The sequence below is a fragment of the Phlebotomus papatasi genome, chromosome 2, assembly GCF_024763615.1.
Source record: "Phlebotomus papatasi isolate M1 chromosome 2, Ppap_2.1, whole genome shotgun sequence".
In the NCBI taxonomy this organism is placed as follows: domain Eukaryota; kingdom Metazoa; phylum Arthropoda; class Insecta; order Diptera; family Psychodidae; genus Phlebotomus; species Phlebotomus papatasi.
The window spans coordinates 105,974,228-105,990,098 of NC_077223.1; the positions used below are offsets into that span (position 1 = coordinate 105,974,228).

The 15,871-nt window shown below is 34.2% G+C and overlaps 1 protein-coding gene across 4 annotated transcripts; it reads right to left on the minus strand.

Moving 5' to 3' along the window:
* Positions 1–545: 545 nt before the first annotated feature.
* LOC129800619 (b(0,+)-type amino acid transporter 1-like) lies at positions 546–13,935 on the minus strand. 4 transcript variants are annotated; one of them, XM_055845143.1, is made up of 6 exons: positions 13,561–13,935; positions 5,990–6,052; positions 1,523–2,327; positions 1,116–1,440; positions 728–1,046; positions 546–666 (listed from the first exon to the last, which is right to left on the minus strand). In XM_055845143.1, exons 2-6 carry the CDS (start codon positions 5,991–5,993, stop codon positions 599–601), a joined length of 1,521 nt encoding a protein of 506 aa, XP_055701118.1. In that variant the 5' UTR covers positions 5,994–6,052; positions 13,561–13,935; the 3' UTR covers positions 546–598. The 4 variants fall into 4 exon arrangements, with proteins under 4 accessions (XP_055701118.1, XP_055701121.1, XP_055701120.1 ...); XM_055845146.1 differs by lacking the exon at positions 13,561–13,935 and adding an exon at positions 6,896–6,914 and having other exon boundaries at positions 5,990–6,054; XM_055845145.1 differs by lacking the exon at positions 13,561–13,935 and adding an exon at positions 6,356–6,909 and having other exon boundaries at positions 5,990–6,054.
* Between the last annotated feature and the right edge of the window lie 1,936 nt (positions 13,936–15,871).

The following is a 15,871-nucleotide window of genomic DNA, read 5'->3' on the forward strand; positions in this document are numbered from 1 at the left end:
GTTCTGTAGGGGAATTCTGTAACAGTATGACAATATCATATGACAAATTTAAAAATTTTAAGTGGTAAATTCCAAAAATTCTAATTAAAAAATCGACCCATATCAGTTAAGAGTTTCTTACACGGGCTATTACTTTCTCGCTGGCTTTTAATGTTGTCGTACTACAGAATTTAGCATGAAAATTTATCATATGATATTGTCATACTACGGGCTTCCGACCTGAGACTTAGACATATGGCTTAACTGCTCTATTTTTTTTAACAATCAAGATTTTTTGGAAAAATCTGACTTAGGATTGAATTATTAAGGAGAAAATTGCCTATTAAATTCTGGAAAAGCAATAAAATTGATTGCAATTTAGGATTCTAAGACCGACGGGAACTGAGCTAAACCTCTAATCTTAAGACCGCTTTACAGAATTCCCGTAATGGAAGTGATTAATAAGATTTGTAGTGATTTAAAAATAACTTCGAATTCAAGACATTTTGAACATATCAGGAACCCGCAAATACTCTGAATTCAAACAATAAATAAAACAACCACAAAACAGTCAAAAAAAATTATTAACAAAATATTTATAAATTTTACAATAAGAATCTCAATCGACACTTTCGTTTTCCGATGGTACAGCCTCGAATAGCATTTGGATAATATACGTAAATTTACCTGGAAGACAAAAGGAATATAATTGATGAGGTTGCTGAATGAGAAATTGGTACAATCATACCCATCATTTTAGGTTTCTTCTTGTAATAGACAAATGGCACATAGACCGCAACACCCATCAATATGAAGGCCACGGCAAAGAGATACTTGAGAGATGGATCTGCAATCATTGGCATCACAGATAGAAAGATGGACACGGCTAGGGTGATAAATGGCAATATAAGTGGCACTTTGTAGGGTCGATGGACATTGGCATGGGTTTTGCGCATAATGAGGAGAGCTACAGTGGCACATCCGTAGAAAAACCAAATGAGAAATGAAGCAAACTCTATGAGTTCCCCAATATTTCCCACCAACATAAACAGAAAAGCAATGACGCCCTGGAAAAGAAATTACCCTTCAATTAGTCAATTTGATACATAAAGGTAGGGGTTCTTAGGCGGAATTACCTGCATGACAACGGCTGGTCCAGGTGTAAATCGTCTCACGTGAATGTAAGATGTGAGCTTTAGCATATGACCTTCCTGTCCAGCCACAAAGCACAGCCTTGTGACACCAAATTGAATGCTTAAGGCACATCCAAAAGTTGCCAGAGCCACTCCCAAGGGAATGACAAAGGAGAAAGGACCCAAAACTCGATTCCCAAATGCCACAGCAACTGCTGGGGCTGTCATCATCTCATCAGCACTAAGAACAGTCATATAGGCCATATTCATAAAAACATACAACCCTGTGATAATCGGTACAGCGATAACAATTGATCTCAGTATATTTCTGTTAAAAAAAAGCAACTCAATAAGTGAATTATGTGAAAGAGATACGCAGAAGGAGCAAGAAAAAAAAGTCCAATCCTTACTTTTCTGGCGCTTTTATCTCTTCTGTAACAGTCGTAACACTGGACCATCCATCGTACGCCCAAAGTCCATTGTAGAAAGCAAGTGCTATAAATCCGGGATTAGTGGTTGTCCCTTGGAAGCCACTGGTGAGATTTTTCGTGTTGCCAATGGACAATTCATATATTCCACCCCCAATAACAATAAGGCATGCAATCACCTTGCAAAAACCAAAAATATTGTTGATATGTACATACAACTTAACGCTCATCATATTGATGTAGGTGATTATCCCAAGTCCCAGGAATGCTATTAATTTTATAATCATCTCCTGGTCCTCAACATTCATCTCATTGAGCCCAAGCATATTTGCAAAGGGTTGAATGGAGTATTCGGAAAATGTGAGCACAATTACGGCAACTTCAGCGGGTCTGAGAACAACAACATAGATCCATGAACAAATGAATGCCGGCAATGGTCCCCAGAATTTATGGAGCCGTCCAAAAGATTCCAAAAGATACGCATAGTCGGCTCCAGATCGTGGAACTACTGTACCAAGTTCGGCAAAGCACAGGGCACCAATTAAGGATATCACTCCACAAACTGACCACACCACCAGGCACATTCCGACACTCCCTGAATACTTCAGAGCTGCTGTTGGGGATACAAAGATTCCTGATCCAATCATCACACCAATGATGATATTAACAGCAGCCAACAAGCCCATCTCCCTCTTTAATCCAACTGCTTTGTCCTTCCCATCTTCGGGGCCTTTGAGGGGTTCCTGAGCGGCCACATCCTCCATCTCTCGCTCGCTCCTCTTCCTCTCTAAACACATTAATCCAATTATTAAAAAATAATTTTAATAAGTTTATTTAGGGGCAGCTTGGGCAGTAATAAAAACGGCGCAGCGGGAGGCTTTCAAGCTTCGCACATATAGTGCCTGCTCTCTAATCCGGATCGGCGTAATCCGGACGAGTTATCTACAGTTACATTTAAAATAATTTTAAAGTCATGTACGCATGTATGTTCAGCAATGAAAATGAATTATCCTGTGATGTTTTTGTTTAATAAATGAAGTATAATAGCATAGAATTCTCTAGGGGAAGTTAGTCATGGTTCGCACGTTTTCTTGAAATCCATTTTTAAGATTTTTTTCTGACTAAACTGTGAAATGGACAGTAAATTACGCTACACCAAAATTTCTCTGGTCTTTTGGGTTTCTATATGTGCCTGATTCATTGCCACAAAATCTCTGATTTTTCCTGGGCAGGAAAATGAAAAAAAGTATGACGATTTGTGCGAACCTTGCCTATGGAGCCAAGGTTCAACCTATAGGTGGTATAGGTTCGTCATTGCATTTTTTCCTGGAATAGCTCTTCCTCCGAATTAAATACTTTTTTACCGATTGCTAGATTAAAGAGCCATGAATCCGTGAAAACCATCATTTCACTAAAAGACTGTCCCTAAAGCATTTTTTTGCCATTTATCTGAAGCACTATTTTTCTTGCATTTGAATGTCGACAAATTGACTAAATGTGAGGATTTCGAATGCGACAACATAAAAAATTTATCAGCTCAATTTTCTTGGTCTCTCTGAACCCTTTCTTCATCTCTTCCTCCCTTTGTTTTCCTTATTGAGGTTAGGTTCTGATTTTCAAACTGCTGGAGTTGCCTAATGTGTTGCCGAACCATAAGACTTTCAGCGGTTGAACCATTACGCAGTGTAGTATTTGCGAGTTTGTCGCCAGTAAGGTAAAACTTCATCCGATGCAAAACATTATTACGTAAATATCAACCCACATTAACCCTTCATCCATTGGTGTAAGTGGTTTTTTCTGAAAATGAACTTAGCCTTCAGAGCTAATGTCACCCCCTGAACTTAGTTTTAAGAAATCACACGAAATGTGCGCCATCAAAATTACCAATTTTGGGCCAATTTCCTATTTATGATCCTAGACCCTAGAAAAAAACGGTCAGACTGCCTATTTTTGTTCTAAAGATATGTTTTATAATTACCTATATTATGGCTAAGAAATTAAGATTCATCTCTTTTCCAACAAAGAGAAAATTCGGATTGTTCGAAGGCTCGCACGTGCGAAGCATGCCAAACTTCCCCTAATTATCTTTTTTTTTAAACTTCTTTAAAACTTCTATTCTATAGGGTATCCCAGAAATCACGTAAGATTTAAATTAAGCGGCGTTTCTGAAATAAAGGTCCCCAATGAATAATAAAAATACTACGTGACAGTTCATAGAATAGGGTTATTAAAAATCCATCACTAAATGACAGACCAATCCTTTTTTGTTCTTAAAAAATATTTCAAAAATAATTAAATAATTTGGTTCGAGAATTGGTCAGAAAATAGACTTATCTTCGTCAGCTATGAAGAGTCTAAATCAGAGGTGTGCAAGAAACCGTTAAAACCGAATTAACGTCAAAATAAGTTTGTTATAGTAGCGTTTTGACCATCGACGTACATGTTTCATTTGACGTTAATTCGGTTTCAACGGTTTCTTGCACACCTCTGGTCTAAATGAAAAAATCACAGAACTGAATTAGGGTAGAGTCAGCCCTTTTCGCCATGTAAGCACTTTTTCGCCACCTAATATAAAACAACTAATTTAAGGCATTTAAGAATAAGTAGCATTTCAACACTCATAATATGTTCTGTTCTAATATCCCAATACGTTATTACGTCTCATAATTAATTGAAATTCGTTTTAAAACAGGTGGAAAAAAATACTGAAACAAGCATAATTGGGGAAAATGCATATTTTTCAATGAGATTCTCTAAAATTCTCGAGACGTATCCTAGATATATAGAAAGATATTGCTTCAAAGTATCTTTATACAAAAATTCATTTTAGTCTGACAAAAATATCACACCTTACGAGGCTCCTAAAGCTTAATGGTGGCGAAAAGTACTGACTCTACCGTATTTCATATTTTTGATGAAAATATTTGATGTTATTCAATGAAAGTCCATTTCTTAATTAATTAAATTTTATTGTGATATCATCCTTAATAAGATTTTCTAACAAATTAAATGAAAATCGGATGTGGCTAAAAGAGCTTACTTTTTTCGGCTGTGTAAGTACTTTTGGCTATTCATTTTCGCATACATTTTACACGTGGCAATTTTTGACTGATTTTTACATCAAATAGAAAATGTGCAAAAAGTCGTTTAAAACACTTTAATAATCACATAAAATTGGTGTTAAATAAGAATAGGACTTGTGCTGTCTATTTATAACTTCCCCATGCTTACTTCTTCCCCAGTTTCCCCTAAGCATATAAATACTATGATTCTTTCATAGTGAATTTTATTCTTTTGCGATAAAAAAATTTTTTGCAAACCGTTTAAAGATTTCAATGATATATTCAGTAGGAGAAAGTGCCCATACCTCGTACGATACCAAGCTGCGTAATTACTAAACTTTTTCCCTATGTTTCTTAATAAATGTGACTCCGCAGTATTTAAAAACTAGGCACTTTACTTTTAAAAATATGGATGCGATAAGTCACTCTAATGCAAATCATCAAGTTCTAAACGACTTTACAAAAAAAAGAATTTGCAGAGTATTAAGGGGTTGCGTGGGTCACACAGACTTAAAAATAACACCATATTACTTTAAAAACTTTTTAAAGAAAAAGAAAAATATTTAGAGTGAGTGTGCCAAATTTCGGCATAGTTTAATGCACGCGCCATCAAGTTTGAAATGTAATATTTTTAATGTAGACATAGCTTTGGTGGCCTATTTCGGCCACCTTCATTCTCATAGTTCCTTGCCCTTCGTAATTTTTTTCCAATATCTTTTTCACGTCATCTCGTTTTTCTAAGCTACATTTTTTTGTTATTCTTTCGCATTGTATATAATCTCTAGAGTATGTAAAAACTAAAAATTCATGGAAATTCGAGGAATAAAAAAGGGGGCCGGAATTGTAAGCTGGCCGAAATTTGGCACACTTATTCTACAGTAGACTCTCGCTAATTCGGCTCTTTTAAGATCGGGCTACTTTTTTTGAATTCGGGCAGCGGTTACATTTGAAAAAAGTTTGTTGTCATTTTTCAAATTTGATTATAATTATCAAATGAATCAAATATGCTCAAATTTGGCATGGTTTGTCTTAGTTTTGATGTAATTTTGCATTATTGAGGGATTCTCATGCAATTTACGTTATATATGAGTGTATAAACTCAATATCTATATATATGTACATGAATAAAAAATCGTTGCATTTCAAAATTTCTGTCTAATTCGGCTGACATTTCGGTCCCATATGCCCAAATTTGAGAGAGTCTACTGTAATAAGTCTTTCATTTTAAAACTAAGCTATTTTTATTAGTCCAAAAAAAGAACATGTACCCTATACTAAATTTTAAAAGAAATCATGAGTGGAAATTTTTAATGTGGTTCTCTAGCTGCGTATTATGAAAGAATTATGAAAGAATCATAACTTAATTAAATTTAAAGGAAATTCTTACCCATTTGTCCGTGATCCTGTCAGTCTTTAGTGAGATTTTTTTCTCTCAATATCCTCTCAGCTCCTCTTGAATAAATTTGCACAATATTATTGTTATTAATTATTAGTAAATAAGGTAAAGTGCCCTCGAGTTGACCGGTTCCTCGACTCGACCGGTGGGTCAATATTTGAATGTTTGATGGTGAATTTCTATAAAATTGTCACTGATTCGTATTTATTTATGGAATAATTGATCTATTAATGTTAGATCATATGCCAAATATTAGTGCAAATATAAATAAATTGAATAAATAATAACTCTACCGGTCGACTTGAGCGTACTTTACCTTAAAGGCTTCATAGACATTTCTTATAAAAAAAGCGCTACAAATTTCTAATGTGCTAAATTTCACCGAAAAAGAATCTTTACACACGTCACTTGTATTCCATATAAATCTACACATTCTTCCGACGTACGCTCTCTTTCTTATCAATTTGTGATCACAGAAACGTTAAAAAAGCACGTGGGTGTCGAAACGTCACAGCACGTTTTAACCCTCGGAAAAGCACCTACAATGTGGCACTTCTGTAATCGTCAGAGATAAACTTGAAGAGTATAAAAGTTCAAACATCAAATATTTTCCAGCTGAACTCATAAATCTTAGTCAGGCTCATGCTATTCAATAAACTTCCACTACATAGTTCACACATGAATGATTATCGTATCGTTGGGAGCACACATCACTCAATTATCAACTTTTCAGTAAGCTTTAGCCATTTACTACCGAAATACATGATAATCAGTGACATCAGTCCGTACGCAAATTAATAAGGCAGTCACAGCAAATCCGATGATTCACCAAAACGCACAAACTTCTCGCACAAGAAGGTTCAAACTCTGAGAATTTATAAATCTTTCACATCCCACCTTGTTAAACTCTTTTAACTCACTTATGGAAAATGTTACAGATAGCGACAATTTTTCATTAAACTCCCTCCTATCCACTCTTATCTCTACATATCAATCAATTCCTATGACTTTCGAGTACCTAAAGAATACGATTGGACGTCAAATTTCTGCGATAAGCCTCTCAGTGTTTGTAACTAAAGGCAAGAAACAAGATAAAAAGTATGAATACTTTTGGGTCAAGATCAGCAATGGACAATAGTTTAATTGAAGGTACTTCCGCAAAATTAGTCGTTTTGATTATCTCTGCCCAACGCCTTATTTCAACTCAGTGGAATCTTACTAAGTGTTCTAATGATCATTTCCAATGCTACTAACTTAGATAAGGCAAAGAAAAAAATCTACAAAGACTAAAGTTGAAAAGATTTGAAAAGTCTTTGAATAATGCTATCATCTGTGTTTCTAGTAAGCTTGGTTTGCTTACGCAGTCCATCGAAGACCGAAAGTCTCCATCCTTCACCGTTTGATTCCTAATACGGGCTTCAGAACTAAGGACCTCGACAAACCTGAGGATTAGCCGAGCGACGGCTTAACGTAATTATATTCGAAATAATGATTAAAGTACGTTTCCATCATTTTCCACGAAGTCGCCTCTCGGCTTAAGTCGTAAATGTATCTAGAGCATAAGGCTTAGCCATATGGCTTAACTTCTGTAATTTCTTTTCAATACAGATTTTTTGGAAAATTATCACTTAAGATTGGACAATATGGGCAACTGAAACATTAAGTTTTGAAAAACCAATTAAATTGGTTGCTAGTTTGGATTTAGAGATCACAGGAAACTGGGCTAAGCCTTAGATCTGAAGCCGGTATAAACCCATTAACAGACGAGCAAAATTGAAAGTGGAAGTGTGGGCGGTTAAGCATAGTAAAATCGAAAAATTACATAAGTAATCCCTCTCCTTGGCTTCGAACTCAGCCTTGTTTGTAAATAAGTTTGTTTAATAATTTTAATCTTCTACTGAACTTGGCCATTTTATGTGACTTTTACAAATGAAAAAAAATTGAACGTTTTATCGCTCAAACTTGACATTAAAGGCACTACACAAATTATAATGAGATGAAGCTAAAAAAAGCTATCTTCTAAATGTGTCCGACAATTATTTCAATCATTGACCTCTGTGACCCTATTGATAAACCACATACAATTTTTATGAAATTTCTACTACTAAATCTTTTTCAATTTTTTGAACACTTAAGCAGGAACTCTCCATGTGGAAATAATACAGCAAGAAAATTATATTAACAGATAAGGGAGACTGGGGCAAAATTTGTCAAAATGAAAATTTAAATATTCACTATTTTCTAAAATAAAATAGACTGACACTTGAAATTTTTATTATAGATAACCTTCATGAACCTCCTTGAACTTGCAAAGTTTCAAGGGATTCGAGGAGGGATTGTGTAAAATAAAAAATAATGAAATTTTAAGCCCTATTTTTGGAATATTTGGCTTACAGAAAATATCAAAACTGATTAGCTGAATTTAGGGGAAAGTGGTCTGCCTTTGAACGAAAAATGATGTTCAAAATTTGAGATTTTTTTCAGAGTAAACTACAACATGAGTTTTACTTTGCACTACACCAAAAAATTCTCTTGTTCATTAAGCTTCTATGCTTACCCCATTCAGGACTCGCAAGTCCTCAGTTTTTCCTGGTCAGGAACTTGAAAATGTGATGTCGATATATTCAAAGGCAGCCTGCATGGTCTGCCTTTGAATGTGTTTGGGCAGCCTTTGAAACTTAATTTTTCACTGAGAATATTAGGGCTGGAACATTAAAAGGCCCATAATTGATTAGCATGAACCCTAATGCACTCAATAAAACTACCACTGTAGTCAAAAGTCATTGTACAACAACATTTTTTACATTTTTCTGAAGCTCTGTTTTTCACTTGAAAATTTGTAATAAAATGCCATTGAAGTTGCCAATTGTCAGTTTGATACATCCCGGTCGGAGCAAGATAGCATGTTATAAATATTTGTATGACATTCGTCAGACCAAAGTAGGAGTTCTATTCTGCTCCCGGACAGGAAGCTGCCAGACGTTTCAATGTATGTAAAGAGAGGATTCAAAGGCACATAATTAAGATTCAAAGGCTGCCGCAGAGCACTATTTGTAAACTTTTATCACCCACAAAATTTGTCTCATCTGAATCAAAATGTATTTGGAGAAATACCATCCAAGAATAACCTTCTATGACTCACAATAGAAGATTTGTTCGAAAAATTATTTTAATTACGAAAAAACACATGAATTGTGGAACATCAAAATTACAGTTTAGAGCTTAGTTTCGTTTTTTTACCCTAGCACCTAGAAAATAAGAGCTTGGGTCTGAATTTTTTGATGACTTGTGAGGATTATGAATACAGTAGACTCTCTCAAATTCGGGCATATAGGGCCGAAATGTCAGCCGAATTAGACAGAAATTCGGGCGACATGTGCTCATAGATATTGAGTTTACACACTCATATATATCGTAAATTGCATGAAAATCCCTCAATAATGCAAAATCACATCAAAACTAAGACAAACCATGCCAAATTTGAGCATATTTGCTTCATTTGATAATCATAATCAAACTTGAAAAATGACAACAAACATTTTTCAAATGTAACCGCTGCCCGAATTTAAAAGTAGCCCGATCTTAAAAGAGCCGAATTTGCGAGAGTCTACTGTAGCTATCTAATAGTTAATAGAAAAGAATTTATGCTTTAAAGAAAAATGAAAAAATTACAATATTCAAAGGCTGCCGCATTCAAAGGCAGACCACTTTCCGTTACGCCGAGGGGTAACTCATTTCGGGGAACTCGAGCCAATCTGGCTGGGGAACCCATACATATTTTTCAGGAAACCCGGGGAACCCTAACATTTTTTTGGGAACCCGAGCCAATCTGATTATGATTATGAATTACCCCTTGCCTTACGCACATTTCTCGCTAAGATAGAGAAAAAATATCTTCGACAAAGTTGTAGAGGAATAAATTTCCTATAAAAATATGTCTATTTGATAATAATTAACGTTTGCGAGAGTAAAACGTCACAAATTATCTGAAGACTGACAAAATTTGCCCCATTGCCCCAGCAATTTTGGGAATCTCCACAAAATCGACTTTTAGAAAATGATTCGAAAATCACATTTTTTTTAGGTAGAGGAAAATAGTCTTCTGCAATGTTGTAGATCAGTAAATTTCCTATAAGAATATGCTCATTATAAAACGTTTAAGTTTTCTCAGAGCTCGTGAAAGAATTAAATATGCGTTTTTACAAGTTTTGCCCCAGTCTCCCCTACACCTAAATTTTATTAATATTTTTGTGGTAAGTCTTTCTCATTACGCTTACTGATATAAGGAAGATTAGGGTCGAATAAGCACTTTTCGCCACTAAAAATAAAATTGCCGTTTGGTTATTTCTATATGAGTAGTTTAATCCAAAATACATATCTTTCTATTCTGCACCAATCAGTCTTGAGAAATCTCTCCTAGTGGTTTGTTCCTAAGATAAATTTTCTCCATTCTCTGTTAGAATTAGCCCATGTGTGTCCTGACTAAAATAGTAGCAGATTTTCAATTTTAATTTTAAATATTTCGAACATTACATGATGAATTCCAATCAAAAAATGTAGAAATTCGCTCTTTTGAAATGGTCATAACGGTCATTATATGAAAGTGATGCCCTCCGCGAGAGCATGAAAAGAAGAGAAATGCAAGAAATTAAGACAAGGGTCTAGGTTTGATCGTGGGAGAATTTCGGTGGAATTCCGAGAAATTTTCCAGTATTTTTCCTCGTAAATTCCACGGAAATTCTCCATAGCATATTTTCAAGGAAATTCCCATGGATTTGTAGTGGATTTTTTGTGTGGAATATTTTCCAGGAACTTTACGTGGATTGAATATAGATTTTTACACCAAAGAAAATGGAGCACAAATCTCATATCTCATAAGTCACTTGCATCTCATATTTTCTTTTCCCTTCATTAAAAAAAAATAGTAAATTTCAGGAGGATTTTTATATGTTTTATTAAATCAGCGATAACGAATTTACACTTTAGATAAGATAAAGCTATGGTACAAAAAATTATTTTCCTAAAAAAATACATTCCATGAAATAAAAACACGTATATTTTAGGTCCGTAGCCTGTTTAATGTTATCACTTCACTACTATCTACAACATCTATCTACAAAAAGCAGCGTCGCATCATTCATAATATTATAGGTAACACAGAAATCACTAAGATCTTTGCATAAAATTTGTGAGCAAAATAATTCATCTATCTTGAAGCGCCACAAACTTTTCTAGCGATAAAACGAAGAAACAACCGTGTGGAATTTTCTTAGAAAAGTGTACGGAAAGGTAGTGGAATTTTCGCCAGAAAATAAGCAGTAACTTGAACTTCCCTACAAAAAATGGGGCGTGTTGCGGTAAAATCCATGGAAAATTAGTACACTGAGAGAAATACGAAAAAGTTGAAATAACATTCCGGAAATGTTGATTTTACCCTGCATTATTAATCCAAAATCGGTGTAAATATTACCCGTTTTAGGTGTATTGGGGGTTAAAGTTACCCTTTTTCATGTTAATTTTACCCTTAAAAAGGTTTAAAATTAACATTAAAAAATGTTGATATATTTTTACACCTAAAAAGTATTAAAGTTATGGAAAAAAAGGTTAAATGCACCCTCTTTTTTTTCAGTGTAGGAAAACTTCTGGAATATTTCATGGAATATTCCAGTGGAATCCGCGGACATTTCACGTTTGATTTTCCATACGAACCTTCCATGAACTTCCACTAAAAAGTGACGCTGGATTTCCATTTGATGTTGTTCAAATTTTCCATCGAATGGCCACTTTCTATGACCTCTCCTAGGAAAAATTCCATGGAATATTTTGCAGAAATTTAACGTCAAATTCTATGCACTGAGAGAAATTCGAAAAAGTTAAAACAACATTCCGGAAATGTTAATTTTACTCTGCAGTATTGATCCGAAATCGGTGTAAATATTATGCTTATTAGGTGTATTAGGGGTTAAAGTTACACTTTTTCATGTTAATTTTACCCTTAAAAAGGTGTAAAATTAACATTAAAATTGTTGATATATTTTTACACCTAAAATATGTTAGTTATTAGGAAAAAAAAGTTAATCGCACCCCCGTTTTCTTCTCAGCATGGGAATGACCGGAATTCATGCTAAATTTTCACTGGAATTTTCGTACCCGTTTTCTATGAGATAGGATGTCATTTCCTCTCTCATTTTCACTCCCAATTATCTACATAATAGAGAAATACCGAAAAACTCCCAGATAGTCTCCAGGATTATTTAGAAAACGAGGATTTAACCCATTTCTTTACAAAACTTCATTTTATTTGAACCATAGAAACATTAGAAGAACATTAAAGCTAAAAGTGACGAAAAGTGCTTACTCCACCCTATGTATAATTTTACAAAGTTTTTTTTTAGATTGATTCATGGATCACTATAAAAAATTGTAAATTACGACCATCATGTTGTACAAGATAAATCAAATCTTCTTGTTAAAAAACGCTAATTAATCCTCTGAATTCTGAGATAAAGACAGCTGAAAGGTGTTTGACATTTCGTCACGTGGATCAATAATTGTCGTAACTTTCTCGTCACCTAGATCAGCAATTCTTCTTTGGTCTGTGTATTTCCTTTTTGATTTCCATTTCAACTTCGCTGTTGTCCAGTTTATTACATTTCAGTTAAAGAGCTTAAAAAATCCAGTTTAGTACCGTAGATACAGTTAGCTTTGCAACCCTAAATTTTGTAAGCTTTTTTTTTAATTCTAGCATTTAAAGATGATCTTTAGACCATCTTTCGGTCCTAGAATTGAAACAAAACTTGAAAAAACAGGGATGTAAAATCATCTACATCTGTGGTATTAAAGATCTTTATCGACGATTGTGGATCAGCCTTCAAAGGCGGCTTTAAGGCTTAACTGGTTTACCTCTGAAAGTTTATCTCAGAATTGAGGGGAATGATCTCATGATCAGCTTCAAAAATACTTCAATAAATGATGATTCTGGAATTTTTATTGCTGTACTAACCAAGTTATGGATTTGTAACTGAACATTTTGAATTTCATCATACACAGTCTAAAAAAAAATAATTCTAAAATTGTGTATGAAAAAATTTGAGTTTCACAGCGAATAGACATGAAAAAATACAAAATAATCTCTATCAGGCAGTTGAATTATTAACATTAAGACTCTTAACCCCCAATTAAGATGAGACAGGGAAAGATCAGTGACGGAAACAACTTAATTATCAAATGGAATAAAACAGGCCTGAAATAGAAATAACAAGGGAATGGAATAAGAGAGTCTCACATAAATTTTTCCACCTACAGAATACTAAAATGATAATGAAAGCTGCAAAACTATTTTATCTATCGCACAGCTAAACATTTGCAAATCACTTCACTCATTATCAAAGAGCGCACTTTTCACTTATGCTGCATCAGAGGAAAATATTTTCTTTTTAACTTAAATTTAGAATGAGAGGAATAAGGGTGAAACTTAGCACAAAGAAATCATTCACCTTATCATTTCCGTGCAAAAATTGACACTTTAAAATGAATATGGTAGGAATGTATCACAATCTTACTTAATTAGTTAATTCCACTGTCCTCCACGCGATACAGAGCAAAATCATCTAGAATAATTACACCGTCACAGTGGGATTTTACAATTAAAACAGCTGCTAAGGAATTTTCTAAAGGACCATTATTTCTAGGGGAGGAATCGTCGAATGATTTTGAACACTGTTCCTGGTCAAGCTGGAAGCTTTAAGAATCAACTTTCGCTCTCAAGCACGCACTTTAGCTTCAATACTCCCAACAGCACTGGCCTTTAATTGTGAATCTTCCCAACTTGGCGTGAGAAATAATCACTCGGTTTTCTTATCATTGAAGCACGAGAGAGAACATCAAACCCCACACATTACATCTCCAATGTGTTTGTGTCAGCCGCAGAGACAAAACTCCATAAGAGCTTTCCCGCGATTAGCTTTATGAAAAGAATATTTATCGCTCTGCACGTTGCTATTTTTCCTCCATCAGTCATAATTTATTCGTGCAAAAAAAATATTTTTTTTACCTATGGCATCTCACGACAAATATTGCCTTAAGAAGGAGAGTCTGATAAAAGTGGACAGGAAAGTTCATCATAAATTTTAGCTCACATGATTTCCATGCCTTTCACACCCGCGACAACAAAAGGGAACCAAACTTAACAAAAGATTTCACTAAATTCAAATTGGGAAATTGAGCCTCTTGCGAAATCCTCCAGCAGTGAATTGAAAGAAACTAAATCTTCTCTAAAACGACTGATACCACTGGAACACGTTGTGAGAAAAAATCCATTGACATCACATCTCTTCCACACCAATTCTCTAATTTAAATCAATTACAAAAAAAAATCACCACGCTTTTTCGGCTTATTTATTGAATCGACCTCCAACAATTACCATCAATCACACTTCCCTTTTCAAAAAGAAAGATCTCATAAGATTTATTGCAATGAAAGCGTAACGGATCTAGGTGAATTGAATTTAAATTTTCAACATTTTTATAACACCTTGGTATAATAGTTGAACTCGCCAAGGGATGTCGCTAGTTTCCTATGTTTTCTACATTTTTAGGCATGGAGAAGACCCCAGCAAAACTTCGATCTGCAATTCTGCACTTTTGAAATTTTAACGTTTCTTGTCATTCAATCGGATACTTCGTCTGGCTTCGGGATAGTCGTGCGACTTCGTGAGCATCGCGAATTTCTTTCGTGTTTTCTAACCATTTCCTTCCCCTTCGTATTTTCTATTATGGCTCATTTAATAATATTGTATTATAACATTATAATAATATTGTAAAAAAAGAGAGTATTCACGTAAAATTGTTGAATAAAAATTGAATTTTAAATAAATTGAAATACATATTTTTATGTAGTTAAAATAATGTTTAGAAACATTAGAAAGGGTAGAAGAAATGTAGAAATCATCTAAATACTCTAAAGAAATTCTGCCGATAATTTTAAAATTTTCTATAGAAATTCTGCAGAAAATTCTGCAGAATTTTCATACAACGATAGGATCCACCTTAGAACAAAATTCTGCAGAAATTCTGCTGATTTTTCGGCAGTTAGTAATTCAAATCTGACGAATTTCTGCAGAATTCTGCAGAATTTGCCGGGTGGGACCCAGTGGTAAATGGTAAACCCATACATTACATAACACCTGACCTATGCATAACTTGTAGAGTACTTGTTACTTGTAAAGTATTCGTAAACCATTCTTTATGGGTTACTTGTAGTCTTTGTAAATAGAAATAAAAACTTGTAACTTGAAAAACTTGAAACTGTAATATAAAATATTTTTAAAAAATATAAATATGGATATAATACAGTAGAGTAGACTCTCCAAAGGGGTAGCCAGTTTGATAAAACGTGAAGTTACTTCTCATTTGGTCTCATTCTTGCAATTTTCTAACTCACTTGAAGCAATTACATTAAAAAATTTTCTTTGTACACTGAAAAAAATGAGAGCTATACCAAATAAGTCACCGATTTTTAATATACAATAAACAAAGATATGTCAAAACCCGTTTAAATAATGTTGCTTCTTTTCTATAGTCTTAAGTTTTAATTATTTCAAGCAATTCACAAAAAAATATCAATTCATTTATCAATTTTAACATATTTTAAAACAAGGCATTTTTGGAGCAGTGTACTAACGGTCAATTTGAATTAGGTAACAGTTTGCGTACAAGTAATAATTTTCGCTGAGTCACAATTTTCTTCTCGATTCACACAAGAAAATGGTCATAATTCTGTTCCAATTTCTGGGGATACCATAAGATACGCCTTTTTGAAAAGCTTGAAAAAGTCACTTTCGATGGACACATATTATACGGCTCAAAACTCTT